Source organism: Phacochoerus africanus, chromosome 11, assembly GCF_016906955.1.
Source record: "Phacochoerus africanus isolate WHEZ1 chromosome 11, ROS_Pafr_v1, whole genome shotgun sequence".
NCBI lineage: Eukaryota > Metazoa > Chordata > Mammalia > Artiodactyla > Suidae > Phacochoerus > Phacochoerus africanus.
In genome coordinates this window covers 65,308,173-65,331,012 of record NC_062554.1, presented here as the reverse complement: position 1 = coordinate 65,331,012, position 22,840 = coordinate 65,308,173, and the positions used below count along the sequence as shown (strand labels likewise).

Below are 22,840 nucleotides of genomic sequence, written 5' to 3'. Positions count from 1 at the left end.
TAGGTGGGCAGCTATTTACTGGTTTAACAACACAAGTTGTATAGGAGGAGTGTATTGTATTTTTTAAATGTTTCGTGGAGTTCCCATCGTGGCTCAGAGGTAACGAGCCTGACTAGTATCCATGAGGATGCAGGTTCAAACCCTGGCTTCGCTCAGTGGGTTGAGGATCCGGTGTTGCTGTGAGCTGTGGTGTAGCTCAAAGACAAGGCTCAGATCCCACACTGCTGTGGCTGTGGTACAGGCCAGCCTCTGTGGCTCAGATTCAACCCCTAGCCTGGGAATTCCATATGCTGTGTGCGTGGCCCTGAAAAGACAAAAAAAAAAATAACATAGCAATGAATAAATATCTCCTTTTGGCTCTCTCTACCTCCTTCCAACATTTCATAAATTCTACCACATTTCGAGAACTTGGTACTTCTACTCAGCCCTAGAAGCCTTCTTTGGTGAAGTACTTTCTGGAACCACATTTTGGGGATACAATTAAGGTTGATCCAACTGAGGAGAGGTGAACTCAAGAACCCTGGAACAGCTCTCCATCAGCCCTTCCTCTTGACTGCAGTCTGTCTCCATCCCATTCCGTCCCTCCTTCCTCCTTATGGCCTTATCCAAGTGGTCAAGTGACTGTATAGATTTCTGCTAGAAAGAAGCAAAGCTCTCAGAACGGAGAAACACGTTGGGGACTTCTAGTACTGTCATATTGTCCCTTGCTAACTGAGAACAGCAAATAGAAGGGGAACAGGTGGCTCTAACCAGGACCAAGAGATTCTCAGAAGCAAGAGCAGTTTCAGGGGCCCTCAAAGGTTCCGGACCCCAGTAGCGTCAACAGCAGTAGCCTCTCCCCTCCCCCCCTCCGAGTAGCCGCCACTGTCGTCCACTGTTCCCTTGCCTGCCCCTCAGGGGCCCAGGTGGGCGGGGCTCCATTGACACCTTTCCCTGCAGCGCGGAGGGGAGGAGGCGTGGCCGGAGCCAGGGAAGCCAGTGTGGGCGGCCCTGGTTACACGCATAAGGGAACTGGCCAATGGATGGACACTGGGGGGCGTGGCCAGAGCCTCCGGCTTGGGGCGTTTATAACAACTTGGAATGCGGCGCCTGGTCGCGCGCGCTGGTGTGGCCGTGGGTTCCCGGCCGGGGTGTAAGACGGGTTCCCCGGCTCTACCTCTCCCCGTGCAGCCAATTCCCCCTCTGCTCTCGCTCACCTGCTCGCCATGGAGTCCTTGGCTTTCCCCCGGCGCCTCGGCCCGGCTCCCTCGGCCACCGCTGCCCTGGCAGCGGAGCTCGTTCGGCCTTTGGCCGACGGGCTCCTCAAATCGCCCAAACCCCTGATGAAGAAGCAGGCAGTGAAGCGGCACCACCACAAGCACAACCTGAGACACCGCTACGAGTTCCTGGAGACCCTGGGCAAGGGCACCTACGGGAAAGTGAAGAAGGCGCGGGAGAGCTCGGGGCGCCTGGTAAGTGCACTTCCCTGTCCCGGCGCGCAGTGCCGGGCTCCGGGGCTCGTGGGGTCTCGGGGCTTGGCCGCCAGCGGTGGGTGATGGAGAGTGGGACTGAGGCTAGTGCCTTGCTCCGTGGAGAGGCCCGCATTGTCTTTACCGCACCAAGGTTGCGTATGTGTGTGGGTTGCTGGTGGTGTCCGCTGTAGTTCGTCTCTCTGATATTGCAGTGCTAATGGTCATGGACCTGAGAACCCCAACAGCTCAGCATATGATGATTGCCAAATGAGTGAGGCGGGGCGCATAGAGGACGAGGAATAGGGTTCTGTCTTGGGATGAGAAAGCTCCTAAAGAACGAAAATGGGTTTTAAGTGGAATTTTTGCTGGTAACAGACTATCTATCCAATAGACTGGGATGGGAAGAGGAAGTAGAAAACACCTGATCTTAGAAGGACGTTAGTAAAAGTGTGTCGTTGAGTACATGAATGAGGTAACTAATTCCTCAATTCAGTGTGGATAGTTCCGCAGCCCAGCACACTATGGAGATTACCCCCCACCACCACCCCATCAGGGGGTGCTGGTGAATTTGAACTTTAGGCCGTTTCCAGCTTTAAGACTGAGTCCAACTTTCATTATGATGGGTTTTTAATTCTGAGAATATGAAACCAAGCTCTGGTGCAAAGTCCACTGTGGGCCTCAGGATACCTTTGGGACTGGGGCCTTTTCAGGTATATGCCTTATTAATTTGGGGGGGTGTGTATATATTCTGTGGGCAATTCACTTTATCTCTATGCGCTTGTTTCCCCTTCTGCAAAAATGAAATAAAAGAGTCTCAGTCATGGATGCTTATGAGGACCGAATGAGATACAAATATGAATTTAAATTGTTCCTGAGATTGAGAACTGATATTTATATCTGGAAAAGAAGGCCAGCCCTGAAAGGATGGCAAGTTTCTCCAAGTTAACAGTGGTTCCCAAACTGGAGTTTATATACACAGGAATCACATGGGTGCTTGTTTAATAATTCCCTGCTTCCACGCTCAGAGGATTTTACTCGGAAGGTCTGGAAGGGGCCAAGTCATCTATATTATAACAAGGCTTTTAGGGCAGGTGGTTTAGGGATTGTTTTGCCAAATCCAGTTGCATGCTGGGTGTGAGATGTGCCTGGATGTGTGTGTGCCCGTGTGTGTGGCCATGGTTTGCCTTATCAGCTATGGCAGCAGTCACCTCCCCAGATTGTTTGCTTTTGCAGCCAGTAGCTGGTTTGAAATTCGAGAAGTCATTTCATTGGCGAAGGAGAGTGGACTCTGGGGAAAGGAGGCTGGATTATGGCCCCATCAATAGGACCGAGTATGTTTTTCCTGCTAACGCCTGGCACAGTCCCCAGTTGCCCGCTGCCAGGTTACAGCTATTGGGCAATCATGTACTTCCTGGCTTTCCTTTTCATTCCCTTTCTATAAAGTGTGAGGGCCTCGTCAGGCTCCAGGCTTGAGACTGCTGGGCTCAGGCTTTGTCAGGGGCTCAGCTGGAGGATAACTGCTTGTGGCTCATGCCTCTTTTGGGGGGCAGACTGGATTGGGGGAACTGGGATGGCCTGGAAACTGAGACTGAAGTTCAGAAATTCCACTGAGTTCTTGACCTAGGTCGCTGCGTGTGTGTGTGTGTGTGTGTGTGTGTGTGTGTGTGTGTGCGCGCGCAAGAGAGAGAGAGAGAGAGAGAGAGAGAGAGAGAGAGAGAAAGAGAGATGTCATTGATTCTGGAGTGAGAGAAACCAGCTTTCAGTTTTCAAACCTCATTGGCTGTAGGCAGGGATTCCAGCTCTTATTACATCAGAACAGAGAGAATTCAGAAGGTGCTCTCTGGCCACTTGTACACAGGGAGCCAAGACCAGTAGGAGTGGGAACCTGCCCTAAAGCTCCCTGATCCATAGACGTGCCCCCACCCCACCCCCCGCAACCTTGCCATACTTCTGCTGGGAATCTGCTCAGGGTCTCCCTCCTCCTTGAAAGGCAGCTCCCAACCCTCATGTTTTCTCATTCTGGGGAGGAGTCCTCTTCTCCACCCCACCCCCATTCCTGCCTCTTTACTCTTCTCCCTGAAGAGGGACCCACCTGGTGCCTTGGGATCTTCAGTGGGGGACGGGGTGTGGGAGCAGCCCACCACCTCCCTCAAAGTGAACGGAGGTTGTTGGGGGGGGGACTAGGTTCAGAGGAAAGCCTGCGGGGTGGGGTGTCTTCCATCCCATTTTCTCTCCGCTACATTTCCCATCCCCAGCCTTGCCCAGATGAGATTATCAGGGGCAGATGGGATTGTCTAGAGGGAGGGGCAGGCGGGCAGGACTAATGGCTGCTCCAGGAGGGCATTAAAGGAAAAACAAATATTTGCTCTGGATCTGCTAGCTCGGAGGACGTTCCTGGTATCCAGATGACATTTCCTCTTGTGGTTCTTGTAGCTCTCCTGACCACGCCTCCCCCCTCAAACGAAAAACACCTGCTGGGGTCCCTGCAGCGGTGGAGTCCACAAAGGCCTTTAGGATGGTCTGCCTGGAATTCTTTTTTTTTTTTTTTTTTGTCTTTCTGCCATTTCTTGCACCACTCCCGTGGCATGTGGAGGTTCCCAGGCTAGGGGTCAAATCGGAGCTGTAGCCACCGGCCTACACCGCAGCCACAGCAACATGGGATCCGAGCTGCATCTGCAACCTACACCACAGCTCATGGCAACGCCAGATCCTGAACCCACTGAGCAACACCAGGAATCGAACCCAAAACCTCATGGTTCCTAGTCAGATTCGTTAACCACTGAGCCACAATGGGAATTCCTGCCTGGAATTCTTACCCCCACAAGGAGCATAAGGGGAAGCCAAATGGGCAGGGGTGCTACTGTCTCATTTATACATTGGATGGCTACATGGGATTTTAGAATGTTTGAGAATGACTGAGAGTTTGCTTCCCTCATTGACAGGTGGGAAAACTGAGACCAGGGAAGGCAGGTGACTTGTCCTATGGCTGGTGAATGGCAAGCCTGCAACCTAAGCTGCTGACTTCAGCACCGCAGGCACTAGATGACCAACACCGAGTCTGGGAGTTGGCTTTGAGCTGAGCCCAGGCTTGCCTCCATGTGCTTTGTCATTCCAACAGACTGCCTTTCCCAGAGCTCCAGGCACGCCGAGGGTGGGAGGAGCCACAGGGAACAGCCCCCACCCCTACATGCACACTGACTCTCTTGAGGGATCCTGAGTGGGTGAACTATACAGTACATTAGAGGCTCAGACTTTGTCAGGAAGACTGCTCAGCTCAGCATCAGCGTGCAAGCCGTCCAAATCCTGGCTCTCCTGCTCCGTAGCCTTGTGACCTGTCCATATCTCAGTTTCCTCATCTGTAAAGTAGGGATTATAATAATTCCTACCTCATGGGGTTCTCATAGGATTAAATAAGATAACATATGCAAGTACTCAGCATAGTAACTGACACACGCAGGTTTATGACCCCGGCAAGGCTGGCTTTGTCGAGGTGCTACCCTCCCTCTTTGGGTGGGGTGAGGTAGTAGGGGAGTCCCTCCATCAGAGTCTGTCCTGCTCTGGACAGTTGAATGGGCCGTGCTGGAATTCCCCAAGCCAAACCACTTTGGTCTCTGCTTTGTTCAGAGTTCCAGGCTCTCCTTCAGCTCTTGATCCAGAGAAGAGCTCCTGCCTGGCCAGCGGCCAACAGCCTCTTCTGCATGATGCTGCCCTTGCGGCTTCTCCTGCACCTGCCTGCTCAGTGGCAGGGAGGGAGACTCCGGCTGCAGGCAACTCTTGTCCTTGGGCTCTTGCCAAACCACACAAGAGGGCTGGACGGGGAAGCGCCTTGCCCAGCGGCCTGGCTGAGTGGGCAGGAGGCTGGCAAAGAGGGGGTGGACACTGCATGGGGTTTAGGGAAGGTGGCTCAGACCCCCTTTGAGCTCATTCCTGCTCCCTCCCTGGTTCTCTGGCAGGCTTGGTGAGATGGTGAACCACTCCCACCCCATCAGGGCCATCCCCACTTTGCCAAGCCCAGGCCAGCCCAGCCCAAACTCTCCTCCGTTATCTAAATGGGTCATCCTCCAGCTCCTTGCCCTGTCTCCCAGAGGCAGCTGCTCTTTGAAAGGCCAAAAAAAGAGTCAAGGGTCTTGGCTCCAACTCAGGGCAATAGCCATGACCAGGGATGCCCAGCTGGTACTCTCTCTCCCAGCACCTGAAATGAGTGTCTATAGATCTTTTTCTAAGACCTCTCTGCCATCCTCTGTTGAATCCAGATTATTCTTTTTTTTTTTTTTTTTGCCTTTTTAGGGCTGCACCTGTGGCACATGGAGATTCCCAGGCTTGGGGTCGAATTGGAGCTGTTGCTGCCAGCCTACACCAGAGCCATAGCAACACCAGGTCCCAGCCATGTCTGTGACCTACATCACAGCTCACACACGGCAACACTGGATCCTTAACCCACTGAGCGAGGCCGGGGATCGAACCCGAAACCTCATGGTTCCTAGTCAGATTCATTTCTGCTGCGCCAAGACGGGATCTCCCAGATTATTCTTGATCTGAGTTCCTGCAGGGCCTGGGGGTTGAGGAGGCAGTGTCTAACTAGTTGAGCCCCAGCACCCATCTCTCTGCCGTGTCTCCATATCTGTAAGTGGGATGAGGGTGGCTAGTGGTACTGCCCAGCCTGGCCCACAGCAGACAGTGGAGGCATTCCCTTCTTCAGAGGTAGGAGGCAGGGAGCTGGAGGCAGGGCATAGCATCTTTGTAAGGCACTTTTGTCTTCTGAGATGACAGACACTCCTCCGTCTTGGATCCTGACTGCCTCGATGTGTTGGGGGGCCTGGGAAGCGTCACCTTTCTGGCCTTCAGTGTTTGCCATTTGCAAGGCAGAATAGGAAAGTAGCCCTGCTTTCCAGCACGCTGGCCACAGGGGCAAGAAAATCCCTAGGCTAGCATCAATAGGAATTTTGCTCTGGCAGGTTAACACAGGCATAGTATGGGGCCTCCAAACAAGCCCATTATAATAATCCTTGGCTAGCACTTTCCTGGCATAGCACCCATTTCTGAAGAAGCTCAGCAGAGAAGTCTAGAGTTTGGAAGAGAGCTTAAGAGATCCTAACTTGCAAATTCATGAAGGGTTCCTTTCCTTTGGCCTGTGAGCAAACATTTCTCTCTGCCTGGAATGCCCTGGTTGCACCCCTCCCCTCACTGAAGGCCTGCCCTAGAGATAATGGGAGTTGGCTTGACAAACCCCACTCTTCCTTCAAAATCTAAAACGAAGTTTTCCCCCAGGGGTGGTTCACCCTGCTCCTCCAGGCAAAAGGAGCTCTCCAGGGCTGCTGGAGCCCCTGGGCAGGCGATGGACCTCCATTGGCATGTTCATTACACTAGACTGGAGCGAGGGTTGGGCTCAGGGACTGTCCAATTTTTGCCCTAATCCCTAGCACCCACCATAGCACCAGACACATAGTAGGTGTTCAGCAAATGTTTAGAGAATAAACGTCTTTTTATTTTTCAGATGAAGACGTTAAAACAAACCATACCGGTTAACCAGATCGCTTAAGTGACTTGTCTTGAGTTGCATAGCTCCAAAGGGGCAAATAAAGATTCGTTACCTGGGCTCTTGACACCCCTCTACGGACCTGGTGGTCACATTTATCTTGTCACTGTTGTGCCTAGGTTTCCTGCTCTTTCTGAATAGGGCAGTCATATAATATGTCTCAACTTGAAAACACTGGAGAGTGAATGGGGCACCATTAATAATTATATGGGGGAGTTCCCACTATGGTGCAGTGGGTTAAGAATCCAACTGCAGAAGTTCCTGTCGTGGCTCAGTGGTTAACAAATCCAACTAGGAACCATAAGTTTGCGGGTTCGATTCCTGGCCTCGCTCAGTGGGCTGGGGATCCAGTGTTGCTATGGCTGTGGTATATAGGCCAGTGGCTACAGCTCTGATTCAACCCCTAGCCTGGGAACCTCCATGTGCCGCAGGAGCGGCCCTAGAAAAAGCAAAAAGACAAAAAAAAAAAAAAAAGAATCCAACTGCCACAGCTCAGGTTTCTGCTGCAGTGCGAGTTCAATCCCCAGCCCAGCACAGTGGGTTAAAGGATCTGACGTTACTGCAGCTGAGGCATAGGTCACAGCTAGCTGCAGCTCAGATTTAATCCCTAGCCCAGGAATTCCATATGCCTCATAGTGTGTCCATAAAAAAAAATTGTATGGGAAGAACCAGGACGGTTCCCAGGCCCGTGGCCTTTCCTAACTCTGGGTGATCCATTCAGTCACTGCTTTTCGCCTCCTTTCCTCTAGTCACCGTATTTTTATTCTAGAGAATATGGTTGCTCAACTATCTTGAAGAGGAGAACAAAGTTCCCTCAAAATGAGTTCTCATAAACAAGGTTGACTCTCCACCCATTCCTCAGAAGAAAGGCAGAAAATCTCCTCTGGGCACCGGTCCCATCAGTCAGGGATCAGCCCAATGGCTTAACCAATAAATATTTATTTGTATTCACCAGTCAACAGTTGTTGAATGCTCTCAGTGCACTGAGCTCCTTCTAAGCCTAAGCTGTTGCTGTATCTCATGTACTTTGACAGGCTCATCAGCAGATAGTTCAAGGCCTTTCCAGTAAGGCTGGGACAGAGGCCCAGCCCCACCAAGGCAGCGGCACCTACTCTTCTTGTCTGCCACCTGCTTGGTGACTTGGTGGCGGCATGATGACCTTAACTTGTTTCTTTCCTGGCAAGTGCCAGCCAAGCTGTGGTCTCCTAAGACCTAACACAAAGGGGGTGGGGTGGGGCAGTGGTCCTTGACCTTGTCCTCTGAGGCCTGAGCCTGAGCTTGCAGGAGGATGGAACTGTCCACTGAGGATAAACAACTGTGATTTAAAATCATTGGCTTCCACAGAGTTCCCGTTGTGACTCAGTGGTAAATGAACCAGGCTGGTATCCATGAGGATGCAGGTTCAATCCCTGGCCCCATTCAATGGGTTAAGGATCTGGCATTGCCATAAGCTGTAGTCACAGGCTTTGGCTTGGATCCTGTGTTGCTGTGACTGTGGCATAGGCTGGCAGCTGCAGCTCTGATTAGACTCCTAGCCTGGAACTTCTTTATGCCAAGAATACGGCCCTAAAAAGATGAAAACAAAACAAACAAAAAAACACAACCAAAATAATAAAAATCAAATCAAATCAAATCAAATCATAAGCTTCCAGAGTTGAAAGAAAGGGATCTCAGGGTTCAACTTGTATACTCTCTACCCACGCAGGGACTCGTAGCATTTCACAGAGCCCTTTATTTGTTTTGAAACCTCGTTTCTTTTCGGCCTTGTCTCCTTTAGAGCTATGCCCCCTAGCCTATGATGATTTATCTCATTGTATATGTTTATGTGTACTCAACTGTACATCCAAGATATGCCTTGTGTTTGCATACTTGTGTATTTTAGGCTCTTAAATATTTGTTTCATTATCTAGGTATGTGTTTTATATGGTGTTTTGTTTTTTTTTTTACTGTCTATTAATTCAATTTTTATGGCCCTTTATCTGAAGAGCTCATGGTATTTTATCTATTGTCTGGTTTTTAAAACAAAGAATTTAGAAAGAAAAGAACTAGTCCGTAAAATCTGCCCTTCAGGGAGAGAAAAATGTATGGAAAGTTGTTGGGGAACCAAGCTCCAGGTCAGTTCCTCAGAGGTGGGGGAGCATTTAAGCCCCTCCCCCCCATCGCCACCCCCTGTCCGATTCTAAGCCAGGGATTTTTCTGTTTAGCTCTTGGGGTGGTTTGGAACAGAAGGGGTGCGGGGCGTGAAGAGAGCGCCTGGGGTCCAGTCTGGTCCCTGCAGCTGCAAGCGTGGGCCTCTCGGGGGGCTTGCCCAGGAGGTATGGTGACCGTCCCTCCTTGCTGCCATTGTCCTGTCGGCCCCGAGCAGGGGGCGGGAGAGAGCCGGGCCTCCCCTCTTTCAAGGATGCAGCTCCAGGGCAGGAGCGGGGCGGAGGCCACGCCATCCCTGGCCTGTTGCCGGGGTGACCGGGCCCGGGGGGGGGGGGGGGGGGGCATTGTGAGCTGCGCCTCTTACGGGATTACGGCTGTTCCGGCTGTTCCGCATTCTTGTCCGAGGGGGACACAGGCCCACAGGCCCGCAGGCCCGCAGTCCCAGAGCCGGAAGCCTTTGTCTGCCTCCAGAGCCCTCTGAAAGGGGGATTAGACGCCCCGCCCCTTGGGCCCTGGGTTGCTTTTGTGTGTCTCCTTTTGAACCTCGAGGGGAGGCAAACCCTCCTGGGAAATCGATGAGGAGCTGTTTTCCTCCGCCCGCGCCTTCCAAGTTCTCTTACCCTGCCCTGCTCTCCTAAAGGCGAAGTCTTGTATTTACCCTTCGTGTCCTTGGTCGGGACCTGTCAGGAACTGACCAGCCCTGGGACGCCGCCCCATCCCCGCCCAGCACCTGATGCCGGCATTGCAGCCCCGTGGCGTGTATATGGTCATTTCACAGAATCAGAGCCGGGAAAGGACCTCGGAAGGCGTAGTCCAGCCTGTTTGTGTCACGGAAAAGAAAACTGAGGCCCTGCCCTCGAGAACAGCCACAGAGCCTGGAGGGCCCAGGGCCTCTGACTCCCCACGCAGTGTCTCCCACACACACCACGTACACTGCTGGTCTTCGGCTCCCACGGCTGCAGAAAGCCGCGGAACAGACAAAGGGGCCAGCCGCCTCCGTCTCTAAGAGCGCCGCTTCAAACTGCTTCTTGGCAGTTCTTTCTCCACTTCCTTTTGCCTCACCCCACCCTTCCTGAACCCACCACAGATACCAGCCAGAGAGTTGACTCCTTATATGGCTTTTTCACCTTTGCAGACAAAATAACAAAGCCCAGAGAACTCTGTTTAATTGTCTTGTTGGTCTGTTGGTTGGAGAAGAGACATCACAGACCTTGACTGAAGAAACTGGCACTTTTCAAATGACCTTTTTGGGTGATATTGTGTGTGTGCGCTCAGTAAAACATATATAAGCTAAAATTTACCATTTCAATCATTGTAAGGGGACAATTCAGTACATTCTGAGTGTGGTAAGGCATCACCACTATGCATCTTCAAACCCTTTTCATCATAACCCTTTTCATCATTTCAGAGGGAGGCTCTGTATGCATTAAACAATAACCCCCTACCTCCCCACCCCCAGCCCTCGTAGCCACTCTTCTTTCTGTCCAATGCATTTGCCTATTCTAGTTACTTCCTATAAGTAGCATTGTACAATACTTGTCCTTGTGTGTCTGGCTTTTTTCACTGAGCGCAGTTTTCAAGGTTCATCCACATGGGGCTTATATCAATACTTCATTCCCTTTTATGGCTGATTAATATTCCATTGTATGAATAAACCATATCTTGTCTGAGCAGTCATCTGTTCATGGATATTTGGGTTATTTTCCACCTTTTAGCCAGAGAGGGTTTGTAGCAAATGAGAATGCTGTGGCAGAAAAAATACCAGACACGGGATCGGGTGGTCAGTTGTGCAACCCAGCCTGTGCCAGTGAGTGACTGTGTGACTTTGAACAGGTCGTTTAGCCTCTCTAGGAACCAGCTTCCTCACCTGGAAGTGGGGGTGATGAGGCTTTCCGTGTCTACCTCCCCAGAGTGGTTGCAAGAGCCAGTTCATTGTCCGCTGCAACCAATGATTATCTGGTCAGTGCAGTTAGCGCCTACTGTGTGCCAGGCGCTGTGCTCAGCATCCAGTGGAGTTCCCGTCGTGGCTCAGTGGTTTAATGAACCCAACTAGCATCCATGAGGACTGGGGTTCAATCCCTGGCCTTGCTCCGTGGCTTGAGGATCTGGCGTTGCTGTGAGCTGTGGTGTAGGTGGCAGACACTGCTCGGGGTGGTGTAGGCCGGCAGCTGTAGCTCTGATTTGACCCCCAGCCTGGGAACCTCCAGGGGCCTAAAAAGACAAAAAAAATAAATAAATAAAAATAATAGCCCAATCCTTTCCTGGCAGTGGAGTATGCAAATTTGCTTTGAATCATAAAGCTTTAAAAATTCAGCTTGTTATCTACCTTCTTCACTCTGAATAAGGTCATTGCTCCCTTTTCCTTCCTGCTCCATAAACTGCACCTGACTCAGGGGAGGCCTTTCTCTACGGAGGGTGCTCTCCAGCTTCTCTGCCACCCACCCCAGTGAAGGATGGAGAGGCTTCTCTGTGTGCGTCCTGTGGCCTTTGTAGCATCTGCAAGGCAGATCACCAGGGTCAGGGCTCCCAGAGCGTCCTCAGCGACACCTTTACCTGCCAGACCTCACTCTCCTGCATTCTCTGTTCTCAGGTGGCCATCAAGTCAATCCGGAAAGACAGAATCAAAGATGAGCAAGATCTGATGCACATTCGGCGAGAGATTGAGATCATGTCGTCACTCAACCACCCCCACATCATTGCCATCCATGAAGGTACAGAGGCAGAGCATTAGAAGTTGAACTCGAAGCTGAGTATGCGTGTGTGCGCGCGCGCGTGCGCACGTGCAGTCAGAACAGATGATCCAAAGAAATAAAAAAGACACAGGTTTTAGGGTTTGGCAAAAGCTGGATTTGAAACTGAGCATTATGACTTTGGGCAACTAATTTAACGTAGTCTCTGGGCCTCAGTTCCTCATTTGTACAACGGGATAATCCCTCCTGTATCACAAGGTTGTTGGAACTTAAATATCACCCAGTGCTCAGCTCATGGGGGGAATTCCACAGATTGTAGGCATTTTTGTTGTTAGGTCTTCTTTTTTCTTTTCTTTTCTTTTTTTTTTTTTTTGGCTGAAACTGCAGCATGTGGAAGTTCCTGGGCCAGGGATTGAACCTGCATCAAAGTTGCAGCCTGTGTCACAGTCAAGTCAGATCCTTAACTCATGTGGGAACTTCCTGTTAGTTCTTCTATACTTGAATGCTGCCTCCCTAAACCAAGGAGATCCTAGGAGGCTAGGGGAGGCTGAAACATATAGAGGCTTACACCTGCCTCAGGTGCGTGCGTGGGTGCTATTTTTCTTTTTCTTTTTTTTTGGTCTTTTTCTAGGGCCGCATCCTCTGCATATGGAGGTTCCCAGGCTAGGAGTCGAATCGGAGCTACAGCTGCCGGCCTACGCCACAGCCACTGCAACGCAGGATCCACTGAGCAAGGCCAGGGATCGAATTCGCAACCTCATAGTTCCTAGTCGGATTCGTTAACCACTGAGCCACGATGGGAACTCCCTATGTTTCTTCGTACATCCCAAGAGCCAGGCCTCCTGTCCTCTGAATCATTCCCACGGGGCTGGCTCCTACCTCTCCGCATCTCTTTCAGCCTCCTCTCTCTCTGACATCAGTGCTGCCTTTCTACTCCAGCTGCCCTGTTCCCTGTGACCCCGACAGAAAAGTGAGCAAGAGAGGGTGAGGAGGAAAAAGGAGAGGCAGCCTCCCACACACCTGTCCGATTCCAGCTTTTACGTAATATCCGTTAGACAGGAAGCAGGGAAGGGCAGAGGAGCAGCAGGAGGGAGAGGAGGGAGTCTGTGGCTTCACCTTCAGTCTGAATATTCCTGGTGGGAAGAAAGAGAGGTCTCCTCTCTTGCGTTCTGTTTAGAGGAAGACTAAGAGCAGAGCCACTGAAGTGACCCCATGGTCTGAGCCTGTCCCACAAGAAGCCCAGGCAAGTGGCTGAGAAAGCTAATTGTGTATCTCCAAGTATCCCCCTCACTCGCTCCCTGGAAGAATAGGCAGATGGCAGGGTATGGGTTAAGCCAAACTTGGTGATTGGGCTGTGTGTGCACGTGTATGCGTGCATTCTTCCCCACATGCCTATCTCTGGCTAAGGCTGAGAATTGAGCTTTGCTGCTTAGGATGTAACTTCTACCTACTGCACCTTCAGATTCAGCAGATGCTGGGGCATAACGGTTACTGTGTATCTGGCAGGGCTCCCCCAGATCCATCCCGTCCACAGCCTTCAAGAGGTAGGGACTGGGGGCTCCAGTCCCCAAAACTGACCTTTAACCTAGCTGCCCTCCAGAATGTGCCCTGGCTGGCTCCTGACCCCCAGTGTCATGGCACAAAGTTTGCACACACCCTACAGAGATTTAGAGAACCAGAGGGGTGGAGCCTCAGCTAGGCACCCCTGGGCCCCCATGCTCCCCTGGGGAAAAGCACAGTCCTCTTGGCCATGGATCCAGTTGCCTGGGAGCTAGGACTCCTCTTGGGAGAAGGCTCCTCTCTCAGGCCCTTCTTACAGGCTAGACAGTTGCTCTGGAGCTGGCTGAGCAAGCCAAACTCATAGGACCCGTTTGACACAAAGATGCAATGTCATAGACATGCATGTTTGGACACACACCCAGCTGAAGGGCCAGTTTGGTGAACCAGCCATTCCCTACTTTTCCAGGAGGCAAGACACGACCTGAGGTGGCAGAAGAGCCCCACCCACACATGGAGATGAGCCAGCTAGAGTAGGCTGACTGCCAGGAGTCCAGCCAATTAATCATGAAATATTTATTGATTGTTTCTGCATACAAGGCCCCAGCCAGGATCCTCTAGAAAGAGATATTAAGGGTGATGATTAGCTCAGCGCTCCACAGTACTTTACAGTTTACAAACTACTTTTATATACTTTTATCCCTCTTCTGATCCTTAAGACAAGGCATTATTGTAGGCATTATTTTTCAACTTTACGCATAAGGATGCTGAGAATAAATATATCAGTAGGTACCCTCTGCTGAGCGCGTGCGTGTGTATCAGACCTTACACTAGCTTGCTCAGCCAGCCCGAGAGCTGTCACCCACCTTTCTCTATTTCCCACCCCAGTCCTTTGAGGTTGCTGTTATTATCCCTCATCAAATGAGGAAAATGAGGCCCACTGGTTGAATAACTGCCCACAGGCACGTACCTAGTAAGTGATGGGGCCAGGACTCAAATCCCAGACCTATGTTCTTACTCATGTAGCTAGAAGAGATTTGCCCAAAGTCACAAGGTGAAAAAGTACTGGATTCCAAACAAGACAGCATGACGTTTCCTAGGCATCCAGTGATGTCTCGGAATTTGTAGGGTAGGTTTTTTAAAAATTTTATTGATGTAATTCATTTACAGTGTGGTGCGAGTTTCAGGTGTATAGCAAAGTGAATACATACATATGCATATTATGTATATATATACATATGTATATTCAAGTTCTTTTCCATTATAGGTTATTATAAGGTATTGAGTGTAGTTCCCTGTGCTATACAGTAGGTCCTTGCTGGTTATCTATTTTATATATAGTAGTATGTATATTTTAATCCCAAACTTCTAATTTATCCTTCCCCCACCCCCTTCCCCATTTGGTAACTGTGTTTGTTTTCTATGTCTGTGGGTGGGTCTATTTCTGTTTTGTTTTCTTGCGTTTTTTGTCTTTTGTCTTTTTAGGGTCTCACCCAGGACATATGGAGGTTCCCAGACTAGGGGTCGAATTGGAGCTGCAGCTGCCGGCCTTCACCACAACCACAGCAACTCAGGATCCGAGCCGCGTCTGTGACCTACACCATAGCTCACGGCAACGCCAGATCCTTAACCACTGAGCAAGGCCAGGGATCGAACCCGAGACCTCATGAATACTAGTCGGGTTTGTTAACCACTGAGCAACAACAGGAACTCTGTCTATTACTGTTTTGTAAATAAATTCATTTGTGTCATTTTTTTAGATTCCATATTAAGCGTTATCATATGATATTTATCTTTCTCTAACTTTCTTCACTTAGTATGATAATCTTTAAGTGCTGGGTAGGTTTTGGGTTTGTTTGTTTGCTTGTTTTTTGGCTGTACCTTCACCAAGCGAAAGTTCCTAGGCCAGAGATCAAACCCACGCCACAGCAGCGATCCAAGCCACTGTAGTGACAATGCCAGATCCTTAACCCACTGCACCACAGAACTCCAAGTGCAGGGTAGTTTTAAGAATCCCTGTATAACTGAGGAGTTCTTATTGTGGTCCAGCAGGTTAAGAATCCAACTAATACCCATGAGGATGCAGGTTCTATCACTGGCCTTGCTCAATGGGTTAAGGATCCTGTGTTGCATTATGGTTGAGGCTTGGATCTGGTGTTGCTATGGCTGTGGTGAGGGCTGGCAGCTGCAGCTCCAATTCAGCCCCCAGCCTGGGAACTTATGTATGCCAAGGGTGAGGCCCTAAAAAGAGAGAAAAAAAAAAAGAATCCTTGTATAACTGAGTCACTTTGCTGTACAGCAGAAATTGGCACCACACTGTAAATCGAACTATAATTTTAATAAGCGAATTAAAAGATAAATAGGGGAGTTTCCGTCATGGCGCAGTGGTTAACGAACCAACTAGGAACCATGAGGTTGCGGGTTCAATCCCTGGCCTTGCTCAGTGGGTTAAGGATCCAGCGTTGCCACGAGCTGTGGCGTAGGTTACAGACACAGCTCGGATCTCACATTGCTGTGTCTGTGGTGTAGGTCAGTGGCTACAGCTCCAATTTGACTCCTAGCCTGGGACCCTCCATATGCTGCTGGTGCAGCCCTAAAAAGGACACAAAGACCAAAAAAAAAAAAAAAGAAAAGAAATAAAAAATAAATAGAAATAGTGGTGCCTAAGCTACATACAATACAAAAATCCTTTAAAGCCTGAACTTGCAAGGAGAGGGAGGATGAGCCAGTCCCCTTGGCTTTAACTCGTTGCTACTGGAAGGTGTGGGACGCGTCACAGGCCGCCGTCTTGCCCCCTGAGCGGATTTCTCTTCAGGGAGGTCCTATCTGGTTTGGGGCCAGGGAGGCGTATGTGGCCCCCAGTGGGGAGCAGTGCACTCTGGAGGGGCCTGACATTCCTGTCCTGCTGTGCCCCAGTATTTGAAAACAGCAGCAAGATCGTGATTGTCATGGAGTACGCCAGCCGGGGGGACCTGTACGACTATATCATTGAGCGGCAGCGGCTCAGCGAGCGCGAGGCCCGCCATTTCTTCCGGCAGATCGTCTCCGCTGTGCACTACTGCCACCAGGTGAGCAGCCACCTGCCCGGCCCTGGGCTGAGGGGGTGGCCCCTGGGGCTTAGGGGCTGGTTTGCACCAGAGAGATTCCACGATTCATCCAGGATCACACAGGGAGACAGAGCAGAGGCAAGACTCCGTTCTGGACGCAGCCCAGGGCATGTTGGTGTCTCTAGCTTTGCGTCTCTTGACCGGGGGTGGAAGGACTCACAGTTTGTTATATGAGGTGCCAGTAAAGATGGACATCCCAGGCCACCTGCACTCACCCCCACGCAGCCCCCTTTGTGTTCATGTCACTGTCCAGATAGGTCCTCATGTCCTTCTCTCCTTGGCGACCTTCCCCTCACTCTCCTCATTCCCTCTTTCAGAATGGAGTTGTCCATCGGGATCTCAAACTGGAGAACATCCTCCTAGATGCCAATGGAAATATCAAGGTGAGCCCTACTTCTTGTTTAAAGCTGCCCACATCCCTCCCCAGCCTGTCTGCACCGTCCCTAGCCAAGCATCTCTAAGCCTCTAGCACTTTTCGAGAAGGAGCTGAGAAAAGCTCAGACATTTATATTGGTACTGGAAGGGACCTTGGCCATCATCCATTCCAGCACCTCATTCCTTGGATTGAAAACTGAGGGCTGAAGATAAGGGATGACCTGCACAAGGTCCCGTGGCTAATGAGTGGCTGCGCCTGAGTTATAACCAAAGTCTTCGGACTCCCTGACCAGTGTTCTTGATGTCACAAGGCTGACGGGAATCTAGATCTAGGGTTGGCATCTGCTTGCAACCTTGGGGCTGGCCAGGAGAGGCCACGGCTTGAGTTCTCCCCACCTGCCCGCATGTACATACACACACGCGTGCGCACTTGAATCTGCTGCCATCAGGCAGCCCTTCGGAACCTTCCACTCCAGCGCCAGCTCCCTGCAGCTGCCAAATTCCCATGCCTACGTCATTTAACTTTGCCCTGAGACGTTCACGTAGATGTGATTAAACTCAGATCCCAGGGCTGGAAGGGGGAGTTGGTAAGGGCCAGCCACCGCCGGGACCTGGGAGGGCTTTGACTCTGCACTTGGACCTTTCTCAGAATCTTCCCGAACCCAGGTCATCGTCCCTTCCTCAGTGGCCCCTGACCTGTGCCCTGAGGTACCCTGGCACTGAGTTCTTTCTCCTTAGCCATTCCTGGACTAGGTGGGGCTCGCTTTGATGCTGACCTGGGGGAGGGAACCAGAGCCAGTAAACCCACACCACCCAGGCAGGCACGAACGTTCTCATGGGCACAAATCATCTGCCTCGTTATGGGCTTCAACTGGTAACTGCTTGATAAGAGGCCAATAAAACCATAAATGAAGGAGCCAGAGTTCATAAACAGCCCCTCCCCACCCAGGGCACACATAGCTCTCTGCTGAGAGTGATGACGTCCAGAGCAGAAGGGCATTGACCTCAGTCTCAGGAGAACTGGGGGAAGGGGCTCTCCAAGGAGCAAGAAGATGGGCTTAAGGCCCTCTAGCCCTGGCTATCAGAGGGCTCAGGAAGTGCTGTAGGAAGGTTCCTTCTCGTGAGCTGTAACCATGGCCATAACCTTTGTTCTGCCTTCCCCACTGCTTCTTGACCCCAGTCCTGCCATCACATTCCTGCCCGGCTGTGGGCAGAGAGATGAGTCCTTTGCTGGGAAAGGCAGCCCAAGCCCACATCATGGGGTAGCTTGCTTCTGAGGTCCATGGCATTGGCATGAGACATTGGCTCTCCCCCTCCCACTGGTAGACCCTTCCTTTGGTCAAGAAGTGGCCATTAGTCTCATCCATCAGCCATACCTGTGCTGGGAGCTTCAGGATGGGTCGGGACAGGAGGTCAACACAGGGTGCCTATTGTTGTGGCAACATGAGGAGACAGAACTGACAAGCAGGGGCCACCATGAGCCATCAGAGGTTGTAGGGCTTCGTGGGAGGAGATCTCGGGGCAATGGAAGGCTTGCTGGGGAGGTGGGCTGGCTGGTGCTTAGGCAGGAGAGTGCCTCCCTGGTGTGCAGGACACCCTGAGCAAAGGGACCTGAGGAGCAGAAAGGACCCAGGAGCCCCCATACCTCTGCCTAGGCGCTCCTCGCTGACACAGCCTTCACAAGCTCTTTCTTCCAGGGCCTGGGCTGTGTTGGTGGTGTCCAGTATGGGGTAGGGGGCATGGGTACCCTTTCTGCTGGAGCCTGGGTTTCCTTGGGGTCCGGAGAAGGGATGGGCCGGGAGCTACAGGACAACCCAGGCCTTGGTGTGACCCCTGCCCATGTTTGACCCTATCCTGCAGATCGCAGATTTTGGCCTCTCCAACCTCTATCACCAAGGCAAGTTCCTGCAGACGTTCTGCGGAAGCCCCCTCTACGCCTCACCAGAGATCGTCAATGGGAAGCCCTACATGGGCCCAGAGGTGAGTGTGTGCCCTGCCTCGGCCCTTTCCTGGCTCCGATCCTGGCTAGTTTTCTGGTTATTCCTTTCCTCGGAGCACAAAACTTGCCTCTCTGCTAAAGTAGCGCTTGGCTCCTCTCTAGCCAATACGGCAAAACTGGAAGGAGAGCTTGTCTCCTGAACCCCATTCTGGTTCTGTGCCCATCACCCATCACATTCCCCTTACCCTTCCCAGCCCCCAGCCAGCCATCCTGGACGGGTGGTATCTGTGCCAGCCACCCACTCTGGCCCAGAAGGGATGACCTTGTCATTGACCTTGTGTTTGTGGCTCCCTTTCCCAGGGGAGGCAGTTGACAACAGCACTCCCCATGAACCTTCTGCAGTGTCACCCTCCCTGCCCCTGGGTATAGAAGGAGGTGGGGGCAGATTCCGTTGTGGCACAGTGGAAACAAATCAAACTAGGAAGCATGAGGTTGCAGGTTCGATCCCTGGTTATCCTAGCAGGTTAAGGATCCGGCATTGCCGTGATATGTGATGTAGGTCACAGATGTGGCTCCGATCCCTCATTGCTGTGGCTGTGGTGTAGGCCGACAGCTGTAGCTCCCATTCAACCCCTAGCCTGGGAACCTCCATATGTGGGAGCTGAGGCCTGAAAAAGAAAAGCAGGAGATGGTCCTCAGATACATGGGCTCTGACTTCTCCAACGTGGGCCCCCCCCTTTCTCCATGGTTTTGAAGGCGAGGCTGGAAACCCTCCAGCCTGTGACATGAGGACACCCTGGCTGATTTTCCCTCCCTCTCTCTCCCCCTCAGGTGGATAGCTGGTCCCTGGGTGTTCTCCTGTACATCCTGGTGCATGGCTCCATGCCCTTTGATGGGCAGGACCATAAGACGCTAGTGAAACAGATCAGCAATGGGGCCTACAGGCAGCCACCTAAACCCTCTGGTGAGTGAGAAGCATGGGTGTTCTCATCTAGGCCCTGGGTGTCCTTTTAATTCCCGAGGCAGAGATTAAGCAGTGACGGTAAAGTGAGGCGGGCAACCCGCTGTAGATGAGGGTAATCTCCACCCCATCTCCTACCGTCATCTCTGCCTCTTGTGTCTGTGACCTCCAAGGAAGGGAAGAGACCTCTTCCTTCCTTTATGGGCATGCTTTATTATATTTGGAAGTACTACCTAAGGTCTAACTTAGATCCTCTTTGCTACAACTGTCTCATTTCCTACTGCTTTTGTCCTTGCTCTTAGAAATCTTTTTGTCTTTTCAAATACGACATAGAAGGCAAGAAGGAGGGTGTAAGAACCTTGGTTTACTCTTGGGCAGTCCCTACCCGCAGAGGGTTGCATTTCATTGGCACAAAAGAGGATACACAGTAACATAAAAACATGGGTAACGGGGAGTTCCCATCGTGGTAGCTCGGAGGAAACGAATTGATTAGTATCCATGAGGATGCAGGCTCTATCCCAGGCCTTGTTCAGTGGGTTAAGGATCCAGCATTGCCGTGAGCTGTGGTGTAGGTCACAGATGAGGCTTGGATCTGATATTGCTATGGCTGTGGAGTAGGCTGCAGCTGCAGCTCCAATTTGACCCCTAGCCTGGGAACCTCCATATGCTGCGAGTGCCCTATACAGACAAAAGAAAAATTAAAAAGTTAGAAAAACATGGATAATGAGGGGACCATGGTCCTGAGGGTCCTGGGATGGAAGAGGAAATTGGCAGAGTCAATCCAGGAAAGCTAGAGGCTGTGGGAAGCTGGCCAGGGCTGTGGCTTGTATGGACCCTTAGGTGGGAGTGGTGTATCTGACCCAGGAGTGAGCACAGATGGGGGTAAACTAGTGATGAGGGCTGCGGGTGCCCATACAGAAGCCTACATCTTTCTTCTTCTAGACGCCTGTGGCCTGATCCGGTGGCTGTTAATGGTGAACCCTACCCGCCGGGCCACCCTGGAGGATGTGGCCAGTCATTGGTGGGTCAACTGGGGCTACTCCACCCGTGTCGGGGAGCAGGAGGCTCTGCACGAGGGAGGTCACCCGGGCAGCGACTCTGGCCGGGCCTCCATGGCTGACTGGCTCCGGCGGTCCTCCCGCCCCCTCCTGGAGAACGGGGCCAAGGTCTGCAGCTTCTTCAAGCAGCACGCGCCAGGAGCAGGGAGTGTCACCCCTGGCCTGGAGCGCCAGCATTCGCTCAAGAAGTCCCGCAAAGAGAATGACATGGCCCAGACTCTCCAGGGGGACCCAGCTGCTGATGCGTCCCCTCGCCCTGGCAGGGGCAACCTCAAGCTGCCTAAAGGCATTCTCAAGAAGAAGGCATCGACCTCCTCGGAGGGGGCGAGGGAGGGCCCTGAGCTCAGCCCAGTCCCTGCAGGCCCGGGACAGGCTGCTCCCCTGCTCCCCAAGAAGGGTATCCTCAAGAAGTCTCGCCAGCGGGAATCTGGCTACTACTCCTCTCCTGAACCCAGTGAGTCTGGGGAGCTCCTGGATGCAGGGGATGTGTTTGTGAGCGGGGACACCGTGGAACACAAGCCCCCCGAAGCCTCAGGGCTGCTGCTCCATCGCAAGGGCATTCTCAAACACAACGGCAAGTTCTCCCGCGCAGCCCTGGAACTCACAGCCCCCGCCTTCGGCTCTTTGGATCAACTGGCCTCACCTGGCCCGCCAGCCCGGGCCAGCCGCCCCTCAGGGGCGGTGAGTGAGGACAGCATCCTGTCCTCTGAGTCCTTTGACCAGCTGGACTTGCCCGAACGGCTCCCCGAGCCCCCACTGCGGGGCTGTGTGTCTGTGGACAACCTCATGGGGCTTGAGGAGCCCCCCTCGGAGGGCCCGGGAAGCAGGGGCTTGAGGCGCTGGCGACAGGACCCCCGGGGGGAGAGCTGCTTTTCCCTGATGGACTGCCAGGAGGTGACAGAGGCCCACCAACAGGCGCTGGGGGTCTGTGCCAGGTTCAGCTGAGGGTGGGGGGCCTTGCCCCATCGGGGCAGGCTTTAAGATGCAGCTGGCTGCACCCTGAGGGGAAACACCTTCTTCCCTCCTGCCTCCCAGGACCAGCGTCTCAGCCCCGAAGGCTGAGATGGTCTGCGCTTGAGCCCTGGGGAGAGCTGATGTGGGAAGCGGGCAGATGAAGTACATTGAGGGTTCAATGTCTTCAGCCCCGTGGAACCAAGCAGATAGTAGGGCCAAAAGAGTAGAGTAGAAGAGGGGAAGGCCCGTGGCCAAGTCCAGGCTGCATGTTTCTTGTACACACAGTAGGGCCACAGAGATCTGGAAAGAACCCTCTATTAGGGCCCATCTCCCTTCTTGCAACAAGTTACATTTTGTCTATGGTGTCTTCCTGCCAACGTGGGGATGGAAATTCCTTCCATAGATGATCCCGCCCCCACCAATCACTGCAACTGGAACACGGCACCCCCTAATGTGCCCAGGGGTATCCTGGGATGGTCTCTCAAAGTGTGCCCTTCCTTATTTCTCTGAGCAGTAAGAGAACACAACCTCTGTTTCCTCAAAGGTTCTCTCCCCTTTCCCATCCTCCGAACCTGGCCCAAGCCTCCTGAAGTCGCTGCTATGAATCTAAAAGACTTGAAAAGCCTCAGGCTGCTATTGGACTTCATCTCAAGGGGCCCAGACTCCCCTGGACCCCACCTTGGACCTCAAAGACTCTGAACTTCTCTGGCCTCCAAGCTGCTCCTGCTTCTGAGAATGGATGTTTCTGTTTCTCTGGGCTGTCAGGGCCCTAGAATGTTCTTATTTATTTTTATGTTTTTTAAAAAGTGAGTCCTATTATTTTCCTTAAGGTGAATACTATGTTCTGGGGAAATCTGTGCCATGTAAGTTTTGGGTCCAGGCACATACGTTTGCAGTGATTCCCCGCTGATCAAGGGGAAGGGGGGAGCTTTTATAAATCTACATGTCCCATCACACTGTCTGGCGGGGTCTCTGGCTTCCTCACTCCATGCCCTGATTCCATGGTCCCTCTTCCCTTCTGTGGCTAGAAAGAACCACCCCATTAAAAACCAGAACGGTGATTGGAAAATAGCCTGTGTGGTTTTGTTCGGGGGAAGTAGGGCGCAGGTCTTCGAATTTTCCTG

At 52.1% G+C, this 22,840-nt stretch overlaps 1 protein-coding gene across 1 annotated transcript; it reads left to right on the top strand.

The window, feature by feature from the left end:
- Positions 1-1,071: 1,071 nt before the first annotated feature.
- Positions 1,072-22,785, top strand: NUAK2 (NUAK family kinase 2). Its single transcript, XM_047752952.1, has 7 exons — positions 1,072-1,451; positions 11,726-11,846; positions 16,239-16,390; positions 16,747-16,812; positions 18,665-18,784; positions 19,575-19,707; positions 20,647-22,785. Exons 1-7 carry the CDS (start codon positions 1,206-1,208, stop codon positions 21,705-21,707), a joined length of 1,899 nt encoding a protein of 632 aa, XP_047608908.1. The 5' UTR covers positions 1,072-1,205; the 3' UTR covers positions 21,708-22,785.
- The last annotated feature ends 55 nt before the right edge of the window (positions 22,786-22,840 follow it).